We start from the raw sequence: 26,961 nt of genomic DNA on the forward strand, positions 1-26,961 counted from the left end.
TAGCGTCTCAAGATCAGATTTGTCCACCAGATTATTGGTGGTGTGTGCGAGTTGCACGTGTGACGTGGCGTGCTGCTTTCTAGAGTTTTGGGCAGACTTAGCATGACTAAAATGCTGCCTCATGCGGCTCAGTTTTGCAGCCTGTTTATCTTCTTCTGTCCTAAGAAGAAGCAGCAGCTCTGCAAAGGAAGGTGGGTTTTCTTTTTTTTGTTCTAGCTGAAGATCGATTATTAGTGCATTCTCCCAACAACCTCGAATGAACTGCTTTAAGAGCTGTTGGTTAAAATCATGAGCGGACACACCACCACGTCTCATGGCTCTACTTAATGCAGTGTGCAGCCTCTGCAGGAAAACAGAAGCTCTCTCTCCATCATTTTGAAATGTGCTCATGAACCTAGCATGCAGCTCATCACCATCTTCGACTGTTCCGTAGGCAGAGTCAAGCAACTCAAGATAGGCAGAGGGTCTAGACTGTGGACTCAGATGTTTAATCATCTCGGAAGCAGGAGGAAGCAGACTGTCAAGTATACGATGTGTGCAGTGCAGATCAGACACAGAAGGATCTCTAATAAGGATTTCAACACTAGCTCGCCACGTATCATAATCTGCCTCATGGCTAGGACGTGGGCTCTTGCCCGAATAAGCCCTGAGTCTACCAGATGATGCGAACTGGGGTGAGCTCTCATTGCTGCGCACTACATGCTCAACAACTACTCGCTGAACAGCAGTTGGATTAACATCAATTATGGGGCTAGAAGCGGCCCCAGAAGAAGCTGGAAGAGTCTGTGAGGGGCTGAAATCAGTCAGGTTTTCACTGAAATTGGGAGAGGTAAGAGATTTACTTGCGTTATTTGGTGATGTCAAAACTGTGGAGTCTAGAGGTACACCTGATTGAGGGTCCTCAGAAAATGAAACGTCTCCCTTGCTGGTTAAGTCTTTCTGTGGAAGTGGGCTCTGTACAGTTGAGGATTCTGGACCAGTTTGAGATGACTGGGAAATAGCACTTCCTGCCGATGAAACCAGATTTTTAAGTTCTTCCTTTAACATCTCCTCTAATGAATTTCCACTCAGTTTGGCAATTTCACGGAGCTGTTCCATGTACATTTTAGTGGCTTTGTTTCTGGCATCAAGGGAGTAAACACTTCCTAAGGCCTTTAACTCATACACGATGCCTGCTTGGGTTGTACTTGGAAGCCGCAGAGGTAACAGTGACTCCAATGTGTGCATGGCAGTCTCATGTGTAAACTCGATGATCATGTGCTTATGGTAATCTGACTCAGGATCGTCTAGACGAAAGTAACGGTTGATGGAACCATATTTTTGGAGGAAAGTGGACACTTCCTCATCAGTCTCTGATCCTGTGATCCCACTAACAACTACAGAATTGGGAATTCTGACGGATTCACTTAGCACAACATCCATTTTCTCTCTAGAAGTTATAGCTCAGATTAAGCACTTTTAAACACCACACACAAATTGTCTAGCACTTAAACACACACAACCATGCTCCTGGCTGGCTCGCCAAAGCTCTCACTGTAACACAGTAAGGGGAATTGTTGAAAAGAATATATCAATGGGCCAATAGGCTCGACTATAGGAGCACAGGGGTGTGTTCAAATGAGACACAGAGACAAGAATGTAACTCAAAAGAACCAGCCAACTTTAGTGACATAAACCATAAGGTTGACAAGCACAGGTTAAAGACACTTTACAATGGTAGAAAGGAAACTTACAAAAATTAAAAGAAAAGTAAAACACAAACTACTAAAGCAATGACTTGGCCAAGTGTTATTTTTGGTTTTCAATGTTCGGGTTTCAATGCTCGGGTGCACCCTAGTAACCTGACTCCTTAACTCTTATAGAAACAGATTACACAAATCCAATGTACATTCAAATGAAAATCTCACACTCTTTTCACATGTGGAGAATGCTCTACACAACAGCTCATTATTTAAAGTCCCAAATAAAAAATGTCCAAGGGGTAAAGTCCAAAAAATTCCCAGGGTGTGAAAGAGAATAGGGATGAGAGAATGTCAGTCAGTGGTCTTATGTATAACCAGCTGTGCGTGAAAGTGTGAGTGATACAGTCCTACCACACCGCAAGGTGCAGCAGATCATCAAGTGGAAAAGAAGCGAATCTCAGTCTCTCTAAGTCCAGGTGGGAAGGCTCGCCATCTATTTCACTGGAGGAATCCACCTCAGGAACAATTCAGCATACAAAAAAAAAAACCTGACCTGTCAACAGACAGGGTCAGAAGAGCAATTCAAATATTAATTATGCTGTTCTAGCTATAATTCACAACTTAGGATTTTGTTTAAATCACATTCAACATAAATTTGCAATAAAAATACTCAATTTTGCAAAAATAAAACATCTCTCTTACATAAACTATGCATTAAACCAAGTAAAGTCAGTGCATATGCATATATGTCGCATATGCGGCAATTATTAATCAAACAACTGAGATTAATTCAGTTTCTCAACGATAAAATGTGAAACAGACATGAACTAACTGAGACATACAACATGTGCTCACCGATCTCAGCGCATCACGGCCGAAGACAATGGCATAGTGTCTCTCGGTCGGAAAATGCAGGGCTCTAAATAACGTAACAGGACATGTTTTCTCTTTAATAACCGTAATACGACATGAAGGAAAAATAAACATAAGTTGCGCTTCAAGTGTTACCTTACTTCTGGAAGCAGATTGAGATGAACTTCCAGGCAGTTGATAGCAACCAGAGCTAACAAAGGCTAACAGTTTAGCTCCACGCGGTACTTTTTAAAGTCACCAGAAAAATGCAGCATTTGCCTGCTTACTCACTGTGGCTACTTTTAACATGAAAGGTAGCTGATAACCAGTGAACTTATGTGCAACACAGTTGGTTGCAACTTATATCTAATACTTTTTTTCCAGCTCAAAAGCTTCAGTCTCTCTTTTCTCCTGCCAGCACGCGACTACCTCCACACATAGCAGCAAACACAGAGCACGTAGGTGGGACATACAGCGGCAGACTGCTCTCCCATTGGTCAAAACATACTGGGACCTGTGCATTTCGATTGGTTGGGCAGGCTGTCCATCTCTCCTCATATCAGTCCTTAAAGTGGTACCCCCATTTTATGTGGGTTACATTTGTCTTTTATGTTGGGTGCTAACATAGCTGATAGAATTGAGCAAATTCCAAATGTTCAGCAGATGTCTGATCCATCCCACGTGGCCTTTTGTCTTTAATGTTCTATTTGCGTCATAAATTTCTTCTGAAGAAACTGTAACATCTTCCTTATTATCAGTTTCACCCTGTCCAAAGCTGGGACGCCGGCACAGTCATACAGATCGCAGAGATGTTTCTGCCACATTCGAGTCATTTCCTCCGAACCACTAACACCATCAATATTAGCTGGTGGATGTTGTAACATCACTCATTCTTTTGATTACTTTCTAGAAATCATTGACAAACTTGTTCACCATTGTTTGCCAGGGATTGAGATCTCACAGTGTCTTCATTCCTTTTAAAACATATACTTAAATTATCATTTGTGCTTTTCTCATATTTAAACAGAGGAACATATTTATGCCTCCCTGACTCCGCCCTAGCTTTAAAGACCTTCTGGCCTCAGCATGAAGCTCTCATTCCAACCTGGTTCAGCACATTTCAGTCTTACACAAGTAAGGACTCCACAATATTTTCATATAAAGAACAAAACTCAGCCCCATGTTGGGGTTTATACAGCTGACATCATTACATGCACCAGGATGTAGCTCAACCTTACCCAGCCAGTCTACTTTTCCATGCAATAAGCTGGAAGGGCAACATTGCCTAAATTTAGAGATGACGGCACATGCTCAGTAAAAACAAGCTCATAACTAATACTCATAGACTCTACAGAGTCATGGCCTCAGCTGTGCAGGTACAGTGATGTTGTGTGCCATGCCTCACTGCTATGGGTGTAGCTATTATCAGGCGAAAGCACTTTACTAGAGCTACTGTTTGATACATCCACATTCATATCACCCACAGCAAAAACACATATAGAGGCACTGGCCTGAATAAAAGACATGACAACCTGTTACGATAGTCAACCTCATTCTGGGGACACTCGTGAGGAAACTCTCACTGGACTGGGCTGCTGCGTTTAGCGGTTTCTGGGGCTTACTCTTTCCTTTCCTCACAGCCAAGCTCCTCGCAGGGAACAAAGGTTGGGCATGCCAGCCCTGTTCCTCTGGCTGAGGAGGTGGTGCTATAGGCTCCTGTACATCTTCCTCCTCATGAAACTCCTTCAGCTCTCTGGATTTTACCAGGCAATGTGTGAAGCTCCTTGACTGCCGTAATCCGACGAGCCATAGCGACCACTGCCGGCTCCAAGTCTTCGCTAATGCTTCGCTATGCTTCTAAGGCCTCATGCATGCTCCAGACTCAACCACCACTACATACTGCTGAGTAAATCGGAGGCGTCCATGCTGCCAAATCCAGGAGGTAACAACTTGAACAATTTCATCCAAGAAGTGCAACACAAATCGGAATACTTTCTCCACACTCATTAAGCCCTTTAAGGCAGTCCTTAATGTTGTTTGTGTCCTGTTGGGAACCCTGGTGTTTGACAGTGTACTTGAGTTGTGCACACCTCAAACAAACAGCCACACGGACTCTTCAGTCCAATGACATGAAACATTTTTCATGGGTTATAACACGATTTCATCATGTGACTTTGATTACAATAAAGTACAAAAACTCATCACCTGCTCTCACCTTCCCATCGGCTGTTTTTGGAAATAAAAAGCTGACTTTATTCATGTATGTGCAATAACTCGAGCACGCACGCCACACCCGCAGCCGTATCTACCAATGCATGCACAGGGACTCATGCAAGCTTAATCTGATGCTGGACATTTAATGCTGTTACTTGTCTTGCATTTCAGCAGTGCATGCTGGTTACAAGCTTTCAAAACAACAACACAAATATATGGATATCTAGCATCGGGAATACCAAGCAAATATCACACACAGACACAACTAATGAAACGAAACACAAACAGAACGCAATAAGCACTCACAATGTTTCAATGTGTGTGTGTGTGTGTGTGTGTGTGTGCGTGTGTGTGTGTGTGTGTGTGGTGGGAAGGCATTGATCAAAGCAGCTTAATAGCTAGGTTCAACACTGTACTGTTCCTGTTGCGAGCTGAAGGCTACTTCAGTCCTCATTACAGCCTCCGACAGGAGGCAGAGACAGGAAAGGAAGGACAAGGAAATGAATCCTCTGCAACTCTGAATCTCCATAAATCACAGCAGCACACAAAGAACACTTTAGCTCGTCTCAGAAAGCAGAAACCTGCACACACAAACACAGAGCCACATGCACGTATGCCTAAATTTAGATATACACTTTAATGGGAGACAAACACACATGGAGGCTGCATGCACACACCCACACACAAAAGCAGCAGCGTCAGTGCATTTTATTTCAACTCCTCATCTGGCTGCTGTAAAAACAAGCCTGCCCCAGTGGGCTGGAAACTCTTTCCCTATTAAAGTTACACTTTTTCTAAAATCCAGGTACGTTAAAACAAGTCACTTCCTGGCTGCCACAAGCAGGACTAATCCCCAGGCAACTCAAGTCACATGTTACTGAGTGACACTGCTACAAATACAGTATTTTATTAAAAATGTGAACTTGACAGAAAACTGCCCAAAAGCTTTGATCTGTTGAGTTTCAGAGCTCAAACTAATCTATACCCGGCCTAAAAACATGCAGATCATGCTGCAAGGTAGCAGCAGTCCAGATCTTGAAAGGGGGCAAATTTACACGAACCAAGGGTTTCTATTTTTATGACCTATTCGCAGAACTTTTTGACCATATGCTTGAAGCTCAGTGCCAACTATATCCTAAATATCTGCGGGACACCACAGCTTCTAATGCTGCCCACTAATTATCGCCATATATCTGCACCCTCATCGCATTTTTTCCTGCCCCAAGGCTTTTGACCATAGATAAAGGTTGGCAATAAGAGGATGGAGTAACCCCCCGCTTTTGCACCTTGCACATCCTGACCTAATGATGCCAAGAGGACAGTGCATAAGCTGCCAAAACATTCTCCATTTTAACAGCCTAATTAGCAAACTCCAAGAACAAGCCTGACTTCAAGCTGAGAATGAGAAGGTGGTTTTTATTTAACTGCAGCACACTGGTGACACCTCAATTATGGTTGAAGCAACAGCCGTTAACGAATCTGATGCACCCAAATGTGTGCTTCAACAACACCGCACAAAACAACAACAGAGAGACAAAACCACAGGAGGACTTAGAACAGGACTTACCTATGATGGAGAACCCGCCGAGGCAACAATCATCACAGAACATGGAAAATAAAATCAACAAAATTAACAATTACAGTTTGGCCTTTTGGAACCGTTATACTTCAAGGAGACGGGGTAAGAATTGTTATTGCGTAACACCTTTAGTGAAAAAACAGGACACCTGCTTTTATTTTCCAACAAAGACAGGCAGCTACAGTAGTGAGGAAAACAGAGTTAACTGGATGCAGGGAAAAGAAGACAGCGTGACACCATAACCCCTGGATGCAAAGGAAAGGGATAATGATCACAGGGTTAACAGAGACCTGGACAGAAGAGAAAAGTACAGGTTTCGTTTTGATTTGGTGAAGATACCTACTGGTGCTGCTAGGAAGGAAGACTGTGAATGGTTAGTAGTGTCACACCTGTCAACAGCAACACTGTTAGTCATGAGAACATCTCAGCAGTGCATCATTGGGAACAGGATACTACAGATAAAAGGGATGTTTCAGTTTCTTTTAAGTAGTTCTGTATAAGGTGCTGATTCGTACTCAGTGTATTATATTCAGCTTCTTCCCAGTTAGGAGATGCAAAGCGTATACGTACTGTAGGTGTTTAAAACATCAAAGATGAGGCCCCGCTAAATGAGCAACTCTGTCTTCTGCAAGGTAACAGTGCTGTCTTTGTCAAAGTACTTATTGCTGTTAAGATAGAGAGGTGATGGCTTCAGGAAACTTGTGTCTGGTAGTAGTGTTGAGTCCTGAAAACACTCTAAATATAGCTTACAGTTACACTGACCGTTTGGCTTCGAGTACTGATTAATACCTTATACGATCCCACTGCAATGAAACCCAAACATCCCTTTAGAGTCAAGGCAATCCACAGCCCTGTTGGTCAACACTTCAATCCATGCGTTAGTCACTCAAAAACAGCCAGCAAGCCTCAGCCAAGTCTTTAGACAAATGTATCCATGCAAGAAAACAGAACGAATGGGTGTAATGATTGACATAACCCTTGATGAATATAATACACCCAAGCAATCAGTTCTGCTCAAGATCTATCGGACGTCAGTTTCAAATATGGGAAGTACCCAAGCTGGATTGCAACATGCATGGCAACCATTTGTCTACATGTTTTAGTTACTTTATGTATTTCTACGTTGTCCAGGGGTGACTACAACCAACCTTCAACGAGAGGAACATCTTGATTGGCCACAGCTGGTTCTTCCATGGGATCAGCAAAGCTGGGAAAGAAGGGCTTAGCTGCAGGATTAAGACCAGATCCTGGAACTGCCAGAGGGGGGACCGATGGAGGGGAAGAGGGGCTGGTGACAGGCGATGCCATTGGAGAGAACCTTTTAGCTTCTGGGGAGGTTGGACTCTTAACAGAGGATGAAGAAGATGAAGAGCGTGGTTTCTTGGATTGTTTTGGGGATGATTTGCCTTCTTTGAGCTCTCTGGCTTGGAATTCCTGTGCCGTAGTTTTTGGGGAACGGAGAGGTGCTGGGCTTGGGGTGTCGAAGTTTAGGCCTAAGGGTAAAGGATGACCTAGCGCACCCATGTCAGCAAAATTAAATAAATCGCTGTTGCTGCTCATATTTGAGCTGTTCAGAACCCATGAAGCATCAGACGGCGAGAGAGGTGGTGCTGAGGCTAACACCTCACCTTCAGGGGAACAATTTGGGCTTGGCTGGGTGGCAGGGCTGAAGGCTGAGGTGTCTGCCTCAGGCGTGGCTTGCTCACAACATTCCTGGAGAGAACTGCTGTTGTCAAACATGCCGCTGTCTACCAGATTACCAACTGCTGCTTCATTCTCTGGAGAAAAGGGTGGTGAAATAGCCTCTTTGCTGTTGCCCAGACTTGCATTTTCGGTTTCCATCAAGAGATCAAATGGGTCACAACATGGAGGGGCCACAGGGAAGGAACCGAGTGATTTGCCGTTGGTGGTAGAGGGCATAGTAAACGGAGCTGCTGTGGCTTTCAGCTCACTGTTCAGGACCAGTGGGCTAATGGGAGCAGCTCCTGGGGAGAAAAGATCCTGAGACAGAGGGGAAGATACCAAGCCTTCATCTGGGTAGACCTCCTTTTTCCAGGGGCTCTGGCTTGAATCTTCATCTGCCAAGTAGGCCTCAAGGTTGTCCAGAGTTGAACTCCCAAGATCCATCATGTCCTTCTCTGTAATGTTAGAGGTCACAGCAGATGAAGGAACAAATGGTTCTGCCACTCCCCACTCCTCTGGAAGCTTCTTCCTGCTCTTCCCCTTCTTCCCTGGGCCTCCACTCTTCCCAAGTTGCTCCTCCCAACCACCCTCTGCTTTATCCCTCCTTGGGCCAATCCTATGATAGAACTCCTCTGTTGGTCGGGTGCTTTCTCCCAGTGCTTGCATCTCAGGGTGGCCCTTGCTCTCCAGTTGTTCGTAGGATCCCTCATCTTTCTGTCGTCTTTTCTTCTTCTTCTTTTGTTTTCGGTCTGATCCATCCCTGTCCCTTTCGTCGCCTCCAGCATAGGCAGCGCTCTCACGGCTAGGCCAACTGTCAGGTGGGTCCTCAGGGCTGGCTGCAAGATGGCTGGCATGTCGAGCAATCACTGTGGTGACACTTGGAGTAAAAGGGAGGTCTGTCGACAGGCAGCCAGCCTGGTCTGGCCAGCCTAAGGCACCTTGTTGTGGGTGAAGAGGGCATAGTTTAAGGTAGGTAAAGATAGATATGTGCATATTAACTTTTTTCCCTTAGTCTAAAACAAACAATACAGAGAAAGCCCAAAAAGTTGATTCAGGGTTGGTTTGAATCGGGGGTCAAGGAGGCCATTTACGTGAAAAAGCAAAGACCATCTCTGAATCGAGGAGTATGAGGTACTCATGGCCATTGATCAGTGGTCTTTGATCAATGGTTGTTGATCAATGGTCATGACAATTTTCATACTAATGATCACGAAGCTGACCTCACAGCCCATTGTTCATTCAGTGGTGCTAGTTTGTACTGTTCATAAATGTAGTGGAAATCTGGATTCAGCTGAAGAAGAAGTGAACTGGATGAAACGTTTCTCCCACGGAAAACGTCCAGATGAACAGAATCAACTTTTTGGGATTTCCTTACCTGGATGATTGAGCATGCACCAAAACGGACAGATAAATATCACACAGAGGCAAATAAATCACAAGATAACTGGGATACTGATTACACAAACAGCGTAACATTTAGAGCCTCATTTCTGTTGCCCTTTAGTGAAGAAAGTGTGCATGTTCTCATATTCTTTAAGAGGATCTACTTACTTACAGTGGTCATATTGGCAATATTATGTTTCAAATAATAAGCTCAGCTTATTTGGAAGTAATCAAAAAATAAAAAGGTTTCAGACTAGTCCAAATGCTCAGTTTCACACAGTTGTTTCTTTATAATGTCAGTGATTGGAAATAGTCTTTATACGGTCATGGCAGACACACATATCAGCACACAGGCTCCGCCCAGCAGCTGGTTAAAGTTTGTGCTTGTGAGGGGCAGCCAACCAGAATAAAGTTGGATTTAAAGGAGAGGAGGGGAATTAAACAGTCAAACTTGTTTCAGACAATGGTTGAAATGTGGAGCTGCACAGAGGCCCAGTGAAGGATTAATGAAGAGTCTAAGAATCAGCTACAAATGGAAATAATACAACTTTAACACAGAGCGGATAAAGTAATCCAAACCAAGCCGTGATAGTCTGAAGATTTCTTCTAATGTAATACTGACTGAGCAAATGGATAGTGACAATTAAACACACACACACACACACACACACACACACACACACACACACACACACACACACACACACACACACACGCAGTATATGAGCAACTTAAAGGATGGAGACAATAGGCTAATTTTGGGCGACTGACTCAGAGCAGCCTTGAGGACAAGTACATTGTGTACACTCACAATTAAGCTAGTAGCAAACGACATAGCTTTGTGCAGGCACATGAGAATGTGTGCATGTAAGTATGTAGTACCTAGAGTGAAGTGCCCAACATGCACACAATGATAGACACAGAAAGACGTGGAAAAAATATCAAGAAGAATGCTTAATGGTCCCACAGAAAGGTCAAACACAGGTCACTTTACTGTAACTAAAGCAGACTCCATTAGTTTTGTGCCACAGTTTAACATTGCTTCAGTAATAGAGGGCATTTATAATGGATGGCAGTAGTCAACCTGATTTCAGTCTAGAAGGGAGACGGTAAAGATAGGATGGCGAATGCAAGATACAGGAGTGCTAACAAGAGCAGCGGGGACATCGTCCACTGAGAGGAGGGGTGGCCCAGTTTGTTTCTAGATCTCAGGTATATACATAAAGGTACACAGCTGAAGAAGAACAGCTAAAGTGGAGCAGCTGTCAGGACCCACACAGTACAGTACAGCAGCTCTCTGGAGGACCATTTTTCATATTAACAAACACATGACACAACTGTGCTCTGTATGTATCAGGGGAAGCAGAAACACATCAAATGAAAGTACTGCAGTGTTTGTGGTGCAAAGGCTCGTTATTCTGGATGTTTTCTAAAGGACTACAGATGGAGTTTGTTACCGTGATTGTCACAGTGGGATAACGTTACAAAAACTGTAAATGTTCCTGACCTGCAGTACCAACATGCACATATCAGCCACAACATTTAAAACACTTATATGTGAAGCGAACAACATTGCTTATCTCAGTGTAAACTTCCAGGGCTGAAACGCCAACGCGGAACTGCCAGAAACTACAATTTGTCCAACGGCCAGTTTAGGCTGGCTCCAAAATGCTCATGATGTCAGACTTCAGATATGAAATGAGCATGATTGGTACAAAAGTGGCAGCCGTGACTCAAACAGCTCATCGAGTAATTAAAAGGTCAGTGGTTTGATCCCCACCTCCTCCAGGACGCATGTCCACATGTCTTTTGACAAGATGCTGAACTAAACGACCCTGATGCATCCTTCAGGGTCGTGTGTGTGTGTGCAATAGTTTGCAAGAACTTCAAGTCAAAGAGTCAAAATGACTGTGTGTGAATATGGCCTGTATTAAAAAGTGAAATGAAATCTCAGAGTATAAAATATGAAGTGAAACTGGCTTCAAAGGGGTTACGAATCAACAAGCATACAGTAAGATTTACAAATATAATGTGACTGCGATCCTCACCCAAGATTTTACAAATGTGTACCTCCAAACCCGAATAAATAGCACGCACCACTTCTTAAGTTTGGCTTCACACATTGGAAAACGTTCTTGTTCAAAACAAACCTACCACTTACAAAAGAAATACAGTGAATGCAAAAGTATTCGGCCCCCTTGAACTTTCCCACATTTTGTCACAGTACAGCCACAAACATGAATCAGTTTTATTGGAATTCCAATTCCAATGGAATTATTGGAAGTGGAGCGAAAATCCAGTCAAAGTCCAGATCTAAATCCAATCCAGAATCTGTGGCAAGATCTGAAAACTGCTGTTCACAAACGCTGTCCATCTGATCTGACTGAGCTGGAGCTGTTTCAAAGAAGAATGTAGATGTGCAAAGCTGGTAGAGACAGACCCTAAAAGACTGGCAGCTGGAACTGCAGCAAAAGCTGGTTCTACAAAGTGTTGACTCAGGGGGCTGAATAATTACACACACCCCACTTTGCAGTTATTTATTTGTAAAACATGCTTGGAGTCATGTATGGTTTTCGTTCCACTTCTCACGTGTGCACCACTTTGTGTTGGTCTTTCACGTGGAATTACAATAAAACTGATTCATGTTTGTGGCTGTAATGTGACAAAATGTGGGAAAGTTCAAGGGGCTGAATACTTTTGCGAGCCACTGTAGACACAGATCACGTGGCATGCCCACATGGAGCTTTAAGACAAATTTCATGCTGCCAGATACATGGTTACATCTGCTCAGTGCAGTTTGTTGTTGCACTGTGGGCTGTCAGTTGGTGTCATGGCAGTCAGACGAAGGTTCAAGCATGTGCAGTCTGGATCTTGAAGAGGGAGGGGGCTAGGGTTTGCTGCAAAGTTGAGTCACTCTGTGTTCCCGAGTGCTTCACAGGCAGACATAAAACACACACTTCAATGGGCAGCTGTAGAAAAGCGGCTGGACTTTATCTTGAAGACTTTTCACCTCCAATAAGAGAAGCTTCTTCGGTTCTAAGACCAAAGTGGAGGAAGATGGATGGACACTGAGGTGAATAGAAACCTCAGCACTGAAGTTTACCTGAAGCCCCCACACACACGGACCAGTACCTCCTCTTTGACTCCCACCACCCTCTGAAACACAAACCTGGAGTAATCAGGACCCCACAACATCGATGATCTTGTCCCAGATGCCTTAACGCCCACTCACATCTTGTGCCAGGTGATCTGAGTAGGTCACATGATAGGGTGAGGCAAGTTCTTACAATGTTTTCACTGGAACCTCTGCTGATAATGACCACGCCCCTTTTTCCACACCTCATGTGATGAGGCACGTGATCAATAGGCTCCTCCTTCCTCTTTAGGAGCCTGTTTGTTGGTTTTGTTTCTGACTCGAATTTATTTTTTACAATTATCCAAAAACATTTGTCAATAATGACAATTAAGAAAACAATACTGATGTTATTCAGGAATATTTTATTATTATTAATATTATTATTATGTGACTCGTCTGCATTAACTACACTGTGACTGACACAATCTGAGTGAGTGTTTGGAGAAAGAACCTGTAGTTTGAAGACAGTATGTGTGTGGCTGGATACTCTGAGATCAAGCCTCAGTATCAGAAGACTGCAGACACACATCGTTGGGGTTCTACTAGATTTAAAGGTTCAGCCTATAAATCTACATGGAGCTGAGGCAGCAAAGAAACGACACTGCATTATGCTTCTCCTGCCCAATGTAAGACTTTTCCTTACTAGGAATTTTGCTGATCCTTCAGGATTTTTACCCACGCTTAGTGTTTGTTTCCTGCTCCTGCTATTTGAGACTGTTTGGGAATTTACAGTTAGATCCATAAAGTTTTGGACAATGACCTTTTTTGTAGCTTTGTGTCTGGATTCACCACAGTGAACTTTAAAACAATCTGATTGCAGACGTCTAGCTTTAATTCAAGGGGCTGAACACAAAGGTTTCAGGAATGACAGACATTCTTAAACATAGCCTCTGTGTGTACAGTACATCACATTTGTTTTCACTCCTGTAGCTTTTCCTGGCATACACAAACCTTCAATTTTGGGGTCTGAGAAGAACAAGCCCTGTTAGCTGATCTAAAAGGGCGTCTAATGGGTGCATGACTCTGCAGACTGATTAACAGCTGACCACCTGCAGTTACAGGTGCCTCGGCTGCTGTGACGCTTTTGTGCATTTTAGCACAGCTCTGTCAAGCGACACAAGCCACAGCAAGACAACAAGTAAGACTCTGCTTCTCTAGGATGCACGCACACTGAACTGGAGAGCAGCAGAGTCTGCGATCGGCCGGTCCAAAGTCGTAAAGTGTGGACAGTGAAGGACACAGACAGCTGAGCGTGTCTTTGTGCAACACAGAGATCACTGACCTGCACACTGACCTCCTTTCTGCAGCTACACCAACATGTACAGCACGAGTGACGAGCAAGCATAACAGGAAACACTGCTTCCAAACTGAGCAGTTATTGTCAGAGGGCCCGGTGGCGCCAGTGTCCGGCAGCCTCGCCTCTGTCAGTGCGCCCCAGGGTGGCTGTGGCTACATTGTAGCTTGCCATCACCAGTGTGTGAATGTGTGTGTGAATGGGTGGATGACAGGTTGTGTAAAGCGCTTTGGGGTCCTTAGGGACTAGAAAAGCACTATACAAATACAGGCCATTTACCATTTTACCATTGTGGTGCAGGGATTGGAAGAAGATACACACACACCTACATTATGAGGACATGCTCTTAGACACTAAAGGTTCAGTAGTTCACTGATTTGGTCAGTTCATTTCCAATTGTGTTTTTGTCCACATCATTCAAGTATGTGTGTTTCAAAAATTATTTCAGGTGAGAGTGCCAAGGTTCCCTTTGCTACAAGCCATTTATGAGTATTCAAACCAAACCACGTGATCCTTAAAACATTTTCCATCTTCAAAATTAAAACTCAAAGTCAATCAAATACACGGTTTCAGCCGCAACACACATGCAACAATACTCTTAATCTGTTCTCACTTCAAGTTTTGACTTAATTTAAGGGAAAACAAGAAAAATCGACACAGTTTGAGCGAATTTTAAATGCACAGGAAATGCAAAGGTGCTGATCCGTAGACAAGCTATTTGGAGAAGCTGAAACTAAAGTTACCTTGTGCTTTAGTTTAGATTAAAAAACCAAAACTGGCGTTGAAGAAAAACACTGTGGCGTGTGAGTTCAATGCATGAGTCTTACCTGCTGATACATCCAAAGGGCTGCGAGGAGCTTGTGGTTCGGGCAGCATGGGGCTGTGCTCCTTAGGGGCGACTGATCCTGCTGGAGGTGTGAGAATCTGAGGATCTGCAATACTTGGAGGCTTTTCTGCTTGAAGGGGTGCAGCTCCCACCTCCACGTTCATCCCAATCCCTCCAGGCTGGGAGAAACCTGAGGAACAAGAAAGCAGACAAACAGGTAAACCTTCTCTTTGCACCGACAGCATTACTCACTGTGACATGAAGAGAAGAGGAAGAAACAGTAAGAAGGTCAAAGAAAACACCACATACAACCTGAATGCAGTCAACATTACAGCTCTGAATACGCTCGTAGAGGGGAGGGGCCTGAACATACACAGCATGTGTGAGAGATGAGGTCATGAACGTGGTCGCAACAATGAACGAGACTCTTCACCTGCATGAGTCCCAAACTGATGCACGTGTCAGCTGTACTTGTATAGAAGATCTGGCGTTCTGGTTCGACTGAGACGGCGCACTTACAGACCACCGTTACCCAGTTTATTACTGGCTAATATGCAGTCTCTGGAGAACAAGCTGTGCAAGCTTCGGGCACGGATCTCATTCCAGCGAGAGATGCGGGACTGCTGCGTGATCTGCCTCACAGAAACCTGGCTATCGGACAAAGTACCGGACTCCGCAATACAACTGCCGGGGTTCTCTGTGCACCGCGCGGACAGGTCACAGGATCTTACTGGGAAAAGCAGAGGCGGTGGTGTGTGTTTCATGATCAACAACAGCTGGTGTGATTATGCGAACGTGCACCCGGTCAAATCCTTCTGCTCACCGGACCTGGAGTACCTGATGATTAAGTGCCGGCCATTCTGGCTACCGAGGGAATTTACAGCAGTGATTATTACGGCCGTTTACATTCCCCCACAAGCCGACACTGACCGTGCACTCAGGGAACTGTACAGCGCGATCAGCAGCGAGGAAACCGCACACCCAGAGGCAGCGTTTATCACAGCCGGAGACTTTAATAAGGGAAACCTGAAGAAAGTCTCACCAAAACTCCATCAACACATCCTTTTCAACACACGTGGAAACCGGCAACTCGACCACTGTTACACCTCTTTCCGGGATGCGTACAAAGCCCTCCCCCGCGCCCCATTCGGCCAATCAGATCACTGCTCCATCCTGCTCCTGCCCGCCTACAGGCAGAAGCTGAAACAGGAAGCTCCAACCCGGAGGGCGGTGCACTGTTGGACGGACCAATCGGAGTCTGCGCTGCGGGACTGTTTTGATCACGCGGACTGGGAAATGTTTCACGTGGCCGCCAGAGACATTGATGAGTACACAGACTCAGTCTGTGGATTTATCAGGAAATGCGTGGAAGATGTCGTCCCATCCAGAACAGTTAAATCCTTCCCAAATCAAAAACCCTGGATTAACGGAGATGTTCGCGCGGCACGGAGCACCGCCTTTGCCTCCGCGAACACATCGGACTACAAACACGCACATTGCCAACTCCGGAAGACGATCAAAGCAGCCAAACGTGAGTACAGGGACAGGGTGGAGCAACAGTTTGACAACCCTCGGAGTATGTGGCAGGGACTAAACACGATCACAGACTTTAGAGGGAAAACCAGCACACCGCAGACCACGGCCTCTCTGTGTGAGGATCTAAACGTATTCTACGCTAGATTCGACACAGCGAACACCATGAGACCGGACAGTGTGCGCACCGCGGATGATGTCAGTGCGCACACTGTGTCTGAGGAGGATGTGCGGAAGTGCTTCAGGAAGGTGAACGCACGCAAAGCTACTGGTCCGGACGGGATTCCCGGCCGCGTCCTCAGGTCATGCGCGGCTCAGCTGGCTGGAGTGTTCACGCACATCTTCAACCTTTCCCTCTCTCTGTCTGTAGTCCCAGCCTGCTTCAAAATGGCCACCGTCGTCCCTGTACCCAAACCCTCCACCATCTCCTCATTGAACGACTGGCGACCTGTAGCCCTGACCCCCATCGTAAGCAAATGCTTCGAGAAGCTGGTCAGGGACTTCATCTGCTCTGCACTACCCGACTCACTGGACCCTCTACAGTTTGCATACCGCCACAACAGGTCCACTGATGATGCCATAGCCCTGACACTACATACTGCCCTGTCACACCTGGAGAAGAGAGACACGTATGTGAGGATGCTGTTTGTAGATTACAGCTCAGCATTCAATACCATCGTTCCCTCGAAGCTGGACAGGAAACTGCAGGATCTAGGACTGAGCAGCTCCCTCTGCAGCTGGATCCTTAGCTTCCTGTCTGACAGACGCCAGGTGGTCAGACTGGGCAGCATCACCTCATCCCCCATCACACTGAACACTGGTGCTCCACAGGGGTGTGTACTGAGCCCTCTCCTGTACTCACTCTACACCTACGACTGCACAGCCACTAACAGCTCCAACATCATTGTGAAGTTTGCGGACGACACTACAGTGGTGGGTCTTATCACCAACGGTGATGAGACGGCTTACAGGGAGGAGGTCAGCGCCCTGACCCACTGGTGTCAAGACAACCATCTCACCCTCAACGTCGCAAAGACAAAGGAGTTGATAGTGGACTTCCGGAGGTGCAGAGAAGTACACACCCCCATCACCATCAACGGCGCTGCTGTGGAGAGAGTGAGCAGCTTCCGGTTCCTTGGTGTACATCTGGCTGAGGATCTTACGTGGTCAGTACACACAAACAAAACAGTGAAGAAGGCGCAGCAGCGCCTCTTCTTTCTCAGGAGACTGAAAAGATTCGGCATGAGCCCCTGCATCCTCAGGACCTTCTATCACTGTGCCATTGAGAGCATCCTCACTGGATGCATCACCACCTGGTATGGCAACAGCACCGCCTACAACTGCAAAGCTCTCCAGCGAGTAGTGCGGTGCTCTGAACGGATAATTGGAGGTGAGCTTCCCTCCCTCCAAGACATCTACAGGAAGCGCTGCCTGAGGAAAGCGGGGAGGATCATCAAGGACTCCAGTCACCCCAGCCATAAACTGTTCAGACTGCTTCCATCAGGAAGGAGGTTCTGCAGCATCCGGTCCCGTACCAGCAGACTGAGAGACAGCTTTTTCCATCAGGCCATCAGACTGCTGAACACGTCATAGACACCTCAGCTTCACTACTGGAACTTCAACATTATGCACTCCACACTGTATATAAATGCCACTTGTTTTGCACATATTCAACTCTGTATATTTTATATATTTTATTATTATTATTATTATTATTTTATTTTATTTTTTTACTATTTAATTTGTAAAAATGTGTATACACACACACACACACACACACACACACACACACACACACACGTAGGAAAATATTTAGTATACACATCCAGAAATGCATACACTATTATATATTGTACATATATTTATTAGTTTCAGGTTGGCCATTCTTGTATTTTGCTCGTTTGTGTTGTTGTGTTTGCACATCTCTGTTGCTTGTGGGGCTCGCACACAAGAATTTCACTCGCATGTGCTGTGCCAGTGTGCCTGCACATGTGATGTGACAATAAAAGTGGTTTGATTTGATTTGATTTATAGGTCAGAGTGTGTGTGTGTGTGTGTGTGTGTGTGTGTGTGTGTGTGTGTGTGTGTGTGTGTGTGTCCAAGCCTGCAGGGTGTTTTGGTGGCCCAGAGACGGCAGGTCTCATTAAGACAACAATGAGAGCTGGCTCTGCAGAGGCTGGCATGGTGAAAGGCATAACTCAGCCTTATAGCTCACACTGTGAGTGTGTGTCACTCTGCAAACTACCAGCAGATACCAAGCCAGTGACGGCTAAAGCTCTGCATGCAACCAACAAGGGTCACGTCCACAAATGCAATTCGTCAGCGTGGACAACTATTGGCTATTCTGGGGCAAAGTTCCTGGTTGGAAGTCGCATTTTTAATGAGGAAGGAAATAATGAGCTGTAATCATCCACAGTGATGAAGGCTAAGGTATGTTTGCAGAGACAGAGCACAGCGATTGTTCTGGCAGGCAGAGCTTCAGCGCTGACATTATAATAATGGAAATATATATATAAATGAAAGTCACGTGCTTGAGTCCGCTCCCTCAAAATGTTTTTGTTTTTCTTTCAGCATACAATGCTGAAATCAAATACACCAACAAAACAGGTAAAAATACAAGTCAGTTCACCAGTGGTGTCCAACACTGACCAACAAAGACTCCAAACGTTGGACTTGTTAACTGTAAGTTTTACAACTTCTTCCACTGAGAAACAGCAAAAGACCAAATGCAGCTATTCAAACGTCTCTTACTGACTGCAGCAGGGTGCTGGAAATGTCAGCGCTCAGGCTGGTTGCTGCCTCAGGGACTTTGCTTTGGTAGTAATCGATTCAACTATGAAATCCAAATCATATCAAAGAGTGTTTGAGTTTAATGTGAAGCTAAACAGAGCGCTCACTGTGAGAACGTGTTAGCAAAGCCAAAGAAGGAAAGGCTCAAACACAAGGAAAATCACTGTGATCCCAACGCATCCATTTTAATATGGGATCAATTTGAGACTTCCTGCTTGAGTTATCGTGTCGCCCGCTCAGCCGTCAGCTGTGAAAGGCTAGAAATACAGATACTTACGATATGATGCTGCAGCTACTGTACCGCCAAAATTTTAAGAAGCCATCAACAGCATGTGAAGACAGTGACTTTAGCCCAGAACACATATTTAATAATAGCACTGTCATACATGATAATTAGTCACACAGAGTAGTGCAAAATGCAGATGAAGCCTGGAAAGCAAAAGGAGGAACGACTTAAACTGGAGCAACACCAGAGTAAACACTGGAGTAGCCGCCCATGACCGGAGAAAGCTCCGCACAATGAATGGTCATGAGAATGAAAATGTTGATCTCAAATGTGTCTTCTGTGACGGAAAGATAAAAATGGACCTGGCTCTGAAGAAAGGAGCTAACTGACAGTCTCTGCACAAGCCCCGTGTCTGCACAGAGAGGTCAGGAGTGCATGATGCTCAACTTCATGACTTCATGCTACTCGGCTGCTCTGAGGTTAACACAATAACCCACATATGCACACAGGATACAAAGCCCTTACTTCAAATATACACAATAGATAATTACAGTGTTCATATTCTGAAATATGACAATATCAAAGCTGCAGACACAACGCAGCACTTCATCATGTGTAGCAGGCTCTCCATGCATGAGCGAGCCCTGTGTTTGTAAGTAGGAGACTCTGTAGTGACACAGACCTCATCAGACAGTGTTGCTGAGTAATGATAAGCATCATTCAATTACATATCACACACACACACACACACACACACACACACACACACACACACACACACACACACACACACACACACACACACAGTTAATATCTCAGCAGCACTCACATCTGTGATTCTGTTAGAAGGAAATATTGGGAGGATACCTGAAAACGCTCCCCTCAGGTTAGCATCCATCTTTTGTGCGGGGCTGGTCTGAAAGCCCAGAGGATTAGAATAAGTTGCCACGGAGACTGGCAGCAGGGAAGGAGGGAGCAATGGAAAAGGTGAAGACAAGAGAAGAGAGAGAGCAATGAGACGCAGGCAAATATATAGAAGAGAAGTCGACTGAGTGGAGGCGCCACTGGGCGTGACGGCATTAACGATTCAAAAGGTGTGACGTGAGGGCAGACAACAAAGTGGAGAGCAGACACAAATCATTATTTATACTCGATATACAGTCTATGTTGCTCTGTGTTGGAATGATGCTAGAAATACTTTACACAGAAACACGAGTGGGAGTCAGAGGAGTGGCCCAAAGAGGCTGAGCCGCTCAATCTTTACTTTAAAACGATACATTTAAACTACATTTAGACAATAATTTGGGTTTTTACCATGTAATGCACATAATTTGTATCTACACTGGACAAAGACAAAAACCATTAGTGAATAAGCTGCATGGGTTTGGAAACGTGGTGGCTACACTCTGAGGCTGCTCCACCATGCAAAGCAAAGTAACGTGAAGCTCCAACTGCGCTGCTTCTCTGGGCCCGAGCGCCTTTAAGACGCGCCCAGGCGAGGAGCAGCCAGCGTGAGAAGCTTTTTGGAAATCACAGAGAACGACTGATGCAAACATTTTAATCAACAATTCATATATAAATATTTAGACAGATATTCAATGTCAGTTTTCTTAAATCCTCCCTGGACATCATGCTTCCAGTTAGTGATACACTTGCTTTGTGTGTATATGTGATGCCCAAAGTCTATCTAGAGCTAATTCTGAGACAGAAAACCTTGAGATGGTTTGGATATGGGGCAGTCACTGGTTTGGAAGCTACAAAGTCAGACTCGAGCACTGGTCCAGTCCAGTTTTTCTGGTCAAAAACGACATCATTTCCTGAAAATGTCCCACTGTGACCACAGAAGGTCCAAACGATGTCGTGAATCAGTGTTAACAAGTTAAGATGAAAGGACGATACTGTGGAGCCACTAAACTCTGTACCTGATAAGAAGTCTGAAGCCAAGGCCTGCTGCTGGTCAAGCGAGTGTGGCCACACCTCCCCCTGCGGCTCCGGGTGCGACGCTGCCGTCTGTTCCCCCGAGGTCAGTTTACTACCTGCAGCCGCAACACAGATGACTGGATGTTAGTTCACTCGCCTCGGTGATCATGCTGATGTCTTCATTTTAATGACACAAGGCTACCAAAATCACACAAACATGCTGGCATACACATTACACAAATACAACAGGCATTGCCAAAATATACACAGTTGCACGGAGGGTTCTGTTGCACAAAAGAAAGACGCACACAGACACACAACTGTACTCTCACCTGCTAAATTTCCTCCAAAAGCAGATATCCCAGTGCTACACAACCAACAATCAGCGGTGTTTGCTATGTGCTGCTCAGTGCCTCTGTCTGTCTCCACTGCAGCCTCAGCTGGCTGTGAGCTACTAACACTGTGAACCCCCAGTCACACATACACACATGCACACGCAAAATCACCACACACAGGGACACAAACACACAGACACACACACGCGATCACAGTCGGGGAGTCTGGCTTTGGCGTGGTGACGTTTTACTGTCTGTCTAGTTCAGGTCCCAGGCCCCGCCAGCTAGCGCCTCCCCTCACACTGCCTGACTTCGCACAGCCCTCTCCTTTCCTCTCTAACCCTGTAATCATGCTTCAGCTCTTGTCCAACAAGTCCCAGACCTCCAACTGACTGTTAGGGTGCAAGAGGTTAAAACGGAAAGAGTCTGCGGAATGAGGACGAGGAGGGAAAGGCAGGCTGGTGTCAGCGAGGACACAGAGAGGAATTGATCAGACGTTTCAGTGAGAAGAGATAAGAAAAGCAGAAAAGAGGATTTCTAGGATGAGCGAGCGTAAAAGAGCAGATAAACAGAGCAAGGAATAGAAGAAACAGGAAGGGACTGAGGAAGGGGAGTAATGGAGGGAGGGGAGTAGCTGCGGAGAGAAGGAGGGATACACCGTTGGCAACCCTCTCCTAGCTGTGTCCACAGAGGGTGACAGTGAGGCGAACAGACAGGACGCCACCCAAAGTCAAAAAAGCTTTCATATATCAGACGTGCACGGGGCCGTGGTGGGGTGCGCATCGTCTGTCTCGACAGGAGGCAGAAAACACTCCGTCGGCAGGGTCACCACTCGCTCAAAAACACTGGTGCTCGAGCTCAGGCTGGATTCTCTGTCTCCCCAATGAGATCACAGGCTACATACAATCAAGCACATATTTCTACTGCTATGGTTCTGTCCAAGGTGCTGAAACCAGCAGGAGCGGAGCCTGAAGTGCACAGTATGGAACCTTGCTCCCTAATCTGTACACGAACCACCACTCGATAAAGAAGATTAGGAAGATATTTCAAATATTTTCAATTCGCTCTGCTTCTGTGCTATTATTAGAAACACCATACTGTCTGCTGGGCACCCATCACTCAAAGAAAACATCTGTAAGGCAACAGTAGAAGTTGTACTAGCAGCCAGAACCAATCAGTCAGAAGCCTTTGTAACCGTGGTCGCTGCACGCTTCGTATGACCTTGCTTCACTTCCAGTCAGAGCTGTTACTACATGTGGGGTTACAGCGCTCCACAATCCAGCATCGACCTTACACCCACCCATATAATAACTGTAAAAAAGAAAAGAATGAAACAAATTACTTCTACATAAATTGCACAGGTACATTGGGAACAGTTCATAATACCGCCCACTAGTCCAATCACACCACGGAACATTTATTTTTCTATGTTCATGCAGCACTGGCGGCTCGTGGAGTTAGCGACATATGCTAGCTGTGGCAGCACAGTCAGAGATGCATTTTTAAAAGTCTGCACGTCATCAGCAGACACTAACTGCCTGCTAAAGACTTGCTGGGACTATCTGAAGGCTAAGTGACCCACGAGACCATTGCCGACCTTCACCACACTCTTAATGGTGTTAGAGTTTTCCAGAGTGATTCATGATGAGAGGAAAATAAATGTGCATGTGTAGATTTAGTCCAAACGGTTCTCATGTTTCCTCCTGTTTCCGAATGTGTTGGTGGCTGACCGGAAAGCGTAACATACCAGCGATTTGTCACATGGCGTAGCGTGTTACGCTTCAGGAGTACGAATGTGTTGTAAAGACGCTGAATCCTGAAGCCTAACAGGACTCTCATGTTCCCAAAGCCTCTGGGTTAAACTTGCCTTTTTGGATCTTTGTTTTATTTAACATCAATTATGCTGATGTGCATGATGGCTGGATGTTCTAGTATTCAATTGTTCTTTTATGTTACCAATATGAATGTGACTGTTCTCCTCTTTCAACTACCAGAACTTTGGAAAGCAGCACATCCTTTCCAGTAAAATACCAGGAAGTTAGTCAAAGTTAAGCCACTCCATAATACTGCCAGCTGTCCAACTACTTACAATGAAGATGGGAAATATTGATTCTTGTTCTGCAAACTTTAAACCACTTACACTATATTTTTGGTCTCCTTTCCTGTAAAATACCTGCTAATTTAAAATGAAGAGCGTGCTACTTAAAATGACTTACAATGTAATTACTTCTGCCTACAACATGCTGATCGCTCATGCCTCATTTCCTTGTACCGATCTTGGCACGTTCACAGATATCTGCAGAAAGTTTCATTTCAATATTAGTCTTTTAATCCACTCTGAAGTCGTCTGCACATACTGTCTGCATCACACCAGATACAGCGTCCACGGGGCTGAAATTTGCACTTAAGTGTTCACTTTTGTGTGAAACAATGGGGTCTGGGCTTGGTGAATGTTTTTGCACCTCAGGTCTTTTAGCTTAGACAAATTTTGAGTAGTTCAGCTCAGTCCGCGGGGGAAAATTTCATGCTGGATTTGTGCTGTTGTGTTTAATGTACCGATGGTGAACTGCTCAGCCTGAAAGAGGGACGAAGACCGACTGTGAAGCAGCACAAGTGAGTGCAGGTAAGTGTGTGCGCCAATTTGAACAGCTCCTAGCAGGCGAGTCAGTGCGCAATAGGACGCGTCAACACAGCGTCAACACTCATCATGACTGCTTGACCTTTAACCGTCTCCCTAGAGGGCAACACTGAGCTCTGCTGGCTGATTTTGTTTGAGCATTGCTAACTTTGCAATGCAAAGTTTAAACTTTGGGGAACCTCAGATTCTGAAAACTTCTGTTGTGTGTTATTTTTAAAGAAGTGTTAGCGCTAGCAGACTTTTCTTGTGGTATCACAGGTCCCACCACAGATACTAACCCCAAATTGCTCTCTGATGGATCCATCGGAGTATGAACGTGTGTGAATGTTAGCTATGAAGCACTTAGAAAGATGTGCTTGTGTGAATGGGTGTGAATGGGTGAATGCACAAGTTGTGTGAAGCGCTTTGAGTGCTCAGATGAGTAGAAAAGCGCTATGTAAGAACCAGTCCATTTACCATTTGATGGTAACAGGCTAGCTTTTGGCTTTCTAACATTTGTCTAGAGTTGAATGTTAACCAATGTGTCCGCATCTGTTAAATTAAAAAAACAAACCAATAAGGAAGTGAAATGGATCAAATGTGTGACACATCTGAAAGCAGCAATGTTTTCATGTAAACGTGGAAGATCATAACTGCAAACCTGCTTTTCCTGAACCATAAGATTCTGCAAACACCTGTTCAGATGTAGTCATTTCATCTTTCACATAGCATCTGGATGCGGCTCACACTGAAATTTATATTCGGTGAGGTGCTGGATTGATTTAAAGAGGGGAAACCAGTTCCACTCCAGTTCCAGTCTTACATTTGTAACGCCTAAGCTGTCATGTATGGCTTATTTTTTAAAGTGGACATAAAACAGTAAATGTATGAGTTTAATTTAATCATTTAACTCAAAAACTGTCATATATGTAACTCTGTGAAGCTGGATTTAAGGAGGAAGTCTTAGGGGGTCGCTTTTGTACCTGGCTGCAACAATGAGTTTTATGTAAAGACAGCAGGGTTGTTTGGCTATCTGAACTGAAATGGAAATGCACCTGTTAGCGCTAATGTTTGGGTTTGGGAAAACAGCAGTTTAACCCACATACTCGTTAATGTTAAGGCTTGGATTTGTTTTAGCCGTGTGCTAAAGAGGCTCCAGAAGAGGCGACCTTTGAAATGAACTCCCATTTGTTAGCACAGCCTTTGTGCTGAAAGTGTTTGAACAGGCACTGATTCCATAAAGAAAAACGATTTGCTTGTTACGTGCTTGATGCTAACAGATTAACTCCGGTTCTTTCAGCTGGAAGTTCAGCTCAGTTGTCTTGGACCACTTGATCTCTAAGGGTGGTCACATCAGCACTGCTGCACTGCTTTCACCATCCAGCTATAGGTCCAGTAAGCAATCAATGCTGCTAAAAAACAAGCCTCCAAAAGCAAAATCCCTCAGCTAGTATGAAACAAGAGGGTGCCTTTGCCCAGTAAGGGCTCGTACCTCAAAGTGTGACTTTTGCCCGAGAATAATAAGTGGGAGTCTTTGTGTATTGAAAGCTAAATTCTGCATTACGTAAGAGCTGCTGCTGCTGGGGGTTGCCTGACCTCAGTATGAGGACAAAATATGGCAACACAGACTGCAGCAGCTACTGCTTAGACACATCAGAGGCATCTGAGGACACACTCAGAACTGCTCTGCCATAACTGCACGCACAGAGACACGCACACACACACACACACACACACACGCACACACACGCACGCACGCACGCACGCACACACACGCACGCACGCACGCACGCACGCACACACACACACAAGCTTTGCTTAATCCTACTCATGCATGAACTAGTTGTAGAGGGGGCATTGTAGGACTCGTAGGACAAGTTCAGGATGCAGGAGTCAGCCAAGGAATAGTCAGTCTAACTTGGTTATGACCTCGTGCCTATGACCTGACCTAACAGCTACGACTCTAGAGCAGAATTTTAACAGCATAGCTTTGGATGAACTGGAGTAGACAGAAAGGACTTTGCTTTAAAAAAAGTGCTTGTGTGACTGGGTGAAAGTGAGTAAAGTGCTCTGAGCGCTTCAGCAGTGTGAAAGAGGGCTTTATATTCCCATTTACCTACACTGGAGTTGTGAAAGTCATAATGACTGATGGGACTGATGATCTGCGATACTTCAAGAGTCACATTTAGAGTCTGTCTGTATAAGTGATTCTCATCCTTCAGAGACAAATCATAAGCTCCCCATGACAGCAGCCCCGTAAACACACCTCACTAACGTCACAGGAGAAGAATTCTTGGACCAATCCAGTCGTTAAGTGATGACGTGACGAATCCTACTTCCGGGCCTAAAGTAGTCTGCGTTTAATATGGCTTTTGTGTTGTTAACATGTTTAATGTTTTGTATTTTCTTCTATTTGATCTCAAAAAGCTCCTAAAACAGTCAGTGATCACTGTTGACCTCCCTCGGCTTTTATTACCGCTAATCATTAATTTAAGCTCAGTTTTTAAAACCTTAGGATGTAACTACAGCCCAGCCCATGCAGCAGTATATGAATGACTAACCTCGTATTGTGGATGGATTATCTCAGTTGTTCTCCTGGCTGAAGTTTGGTCCTTTTACAGCATCCTGCCATGCGATTACATTTGTTCCTGACCACCGAGAACACTCACGTTAACTTTTATCCAGTGGAAAAAAAGTTAGCTTGTTTATATTATGCTAACATAGCTGTGTCGCTAGCGGTCACGTAGCACATCATTATATACCAGCTAGCCCAACTTCAGTAACCCTACAAACGTCACTGCTGTTTAGTTTTCTGTCTTCATTTATGTTGGAAGTGATAGCAGAGCTGTACGTTTGAATTTGTTTCCAAAACCCCGCAGTCAGGACATGCT

The 26,961-nt window shown here is 45.0% G+C and overlaps 1 protein-coding gene across 4 annotated transcripts in view; it reads right to left on the reverse strand.

The window, feature by feature from the left end:
* The window catches only part of LOC146624997 (uncharacterized), a 140,774-nt gene that overhangs the window by 60,749 nt on the left and 53,064 nt on the right, over positions 1-26,961 (reverse strand). For 3 of the 4 annotated variants that reach the window (XM_085362585.1, XM_085362586.1, XM_085362589.1), the window contains 4 exons: positions 21,121-21,234; positions 20,066-20,152; positions 14,651-14,839; positions 7,476-8,948 (listed from right to left, as the gene is read on the reverse strand). In XM_085362585.1, coding sequence (XP_085218711.1) covers positions 7,476-8,948; positions 14,651-14,839; positions 20,066-20,152; positions 21,121-21,234 — 1,863 coding nt within the window. The remainder of the gene's footprint in view (positions 1-7,475; positions 8,949-14,650; positions 14,840-20,065; positions 20,153-21,120; positions 21,235-26,961) is intronic. The other variant, XM_085362588.1, reaches the window with a different exon arrangement.

The sequence above is a fragment of the Diplotaxodon limnothrissa genome, linkage group LG9 (genome assembly GCF_057381915.1).
Source record: "Diplotaxodon limnothrissa isolate DT_005_m linkage group LG9, D_limnothrissa_male_GT1.1, whole genome shotgun sequence".
In the NCBI taxonomy this organism is placed as follows: domain Eukaryota; kingdom Metazoa; phylum Chordata; class Actinopteri; order Cichliformes; family Cichlidae; genus Diplotaxodon; species Diplotaxodon limnothrissa.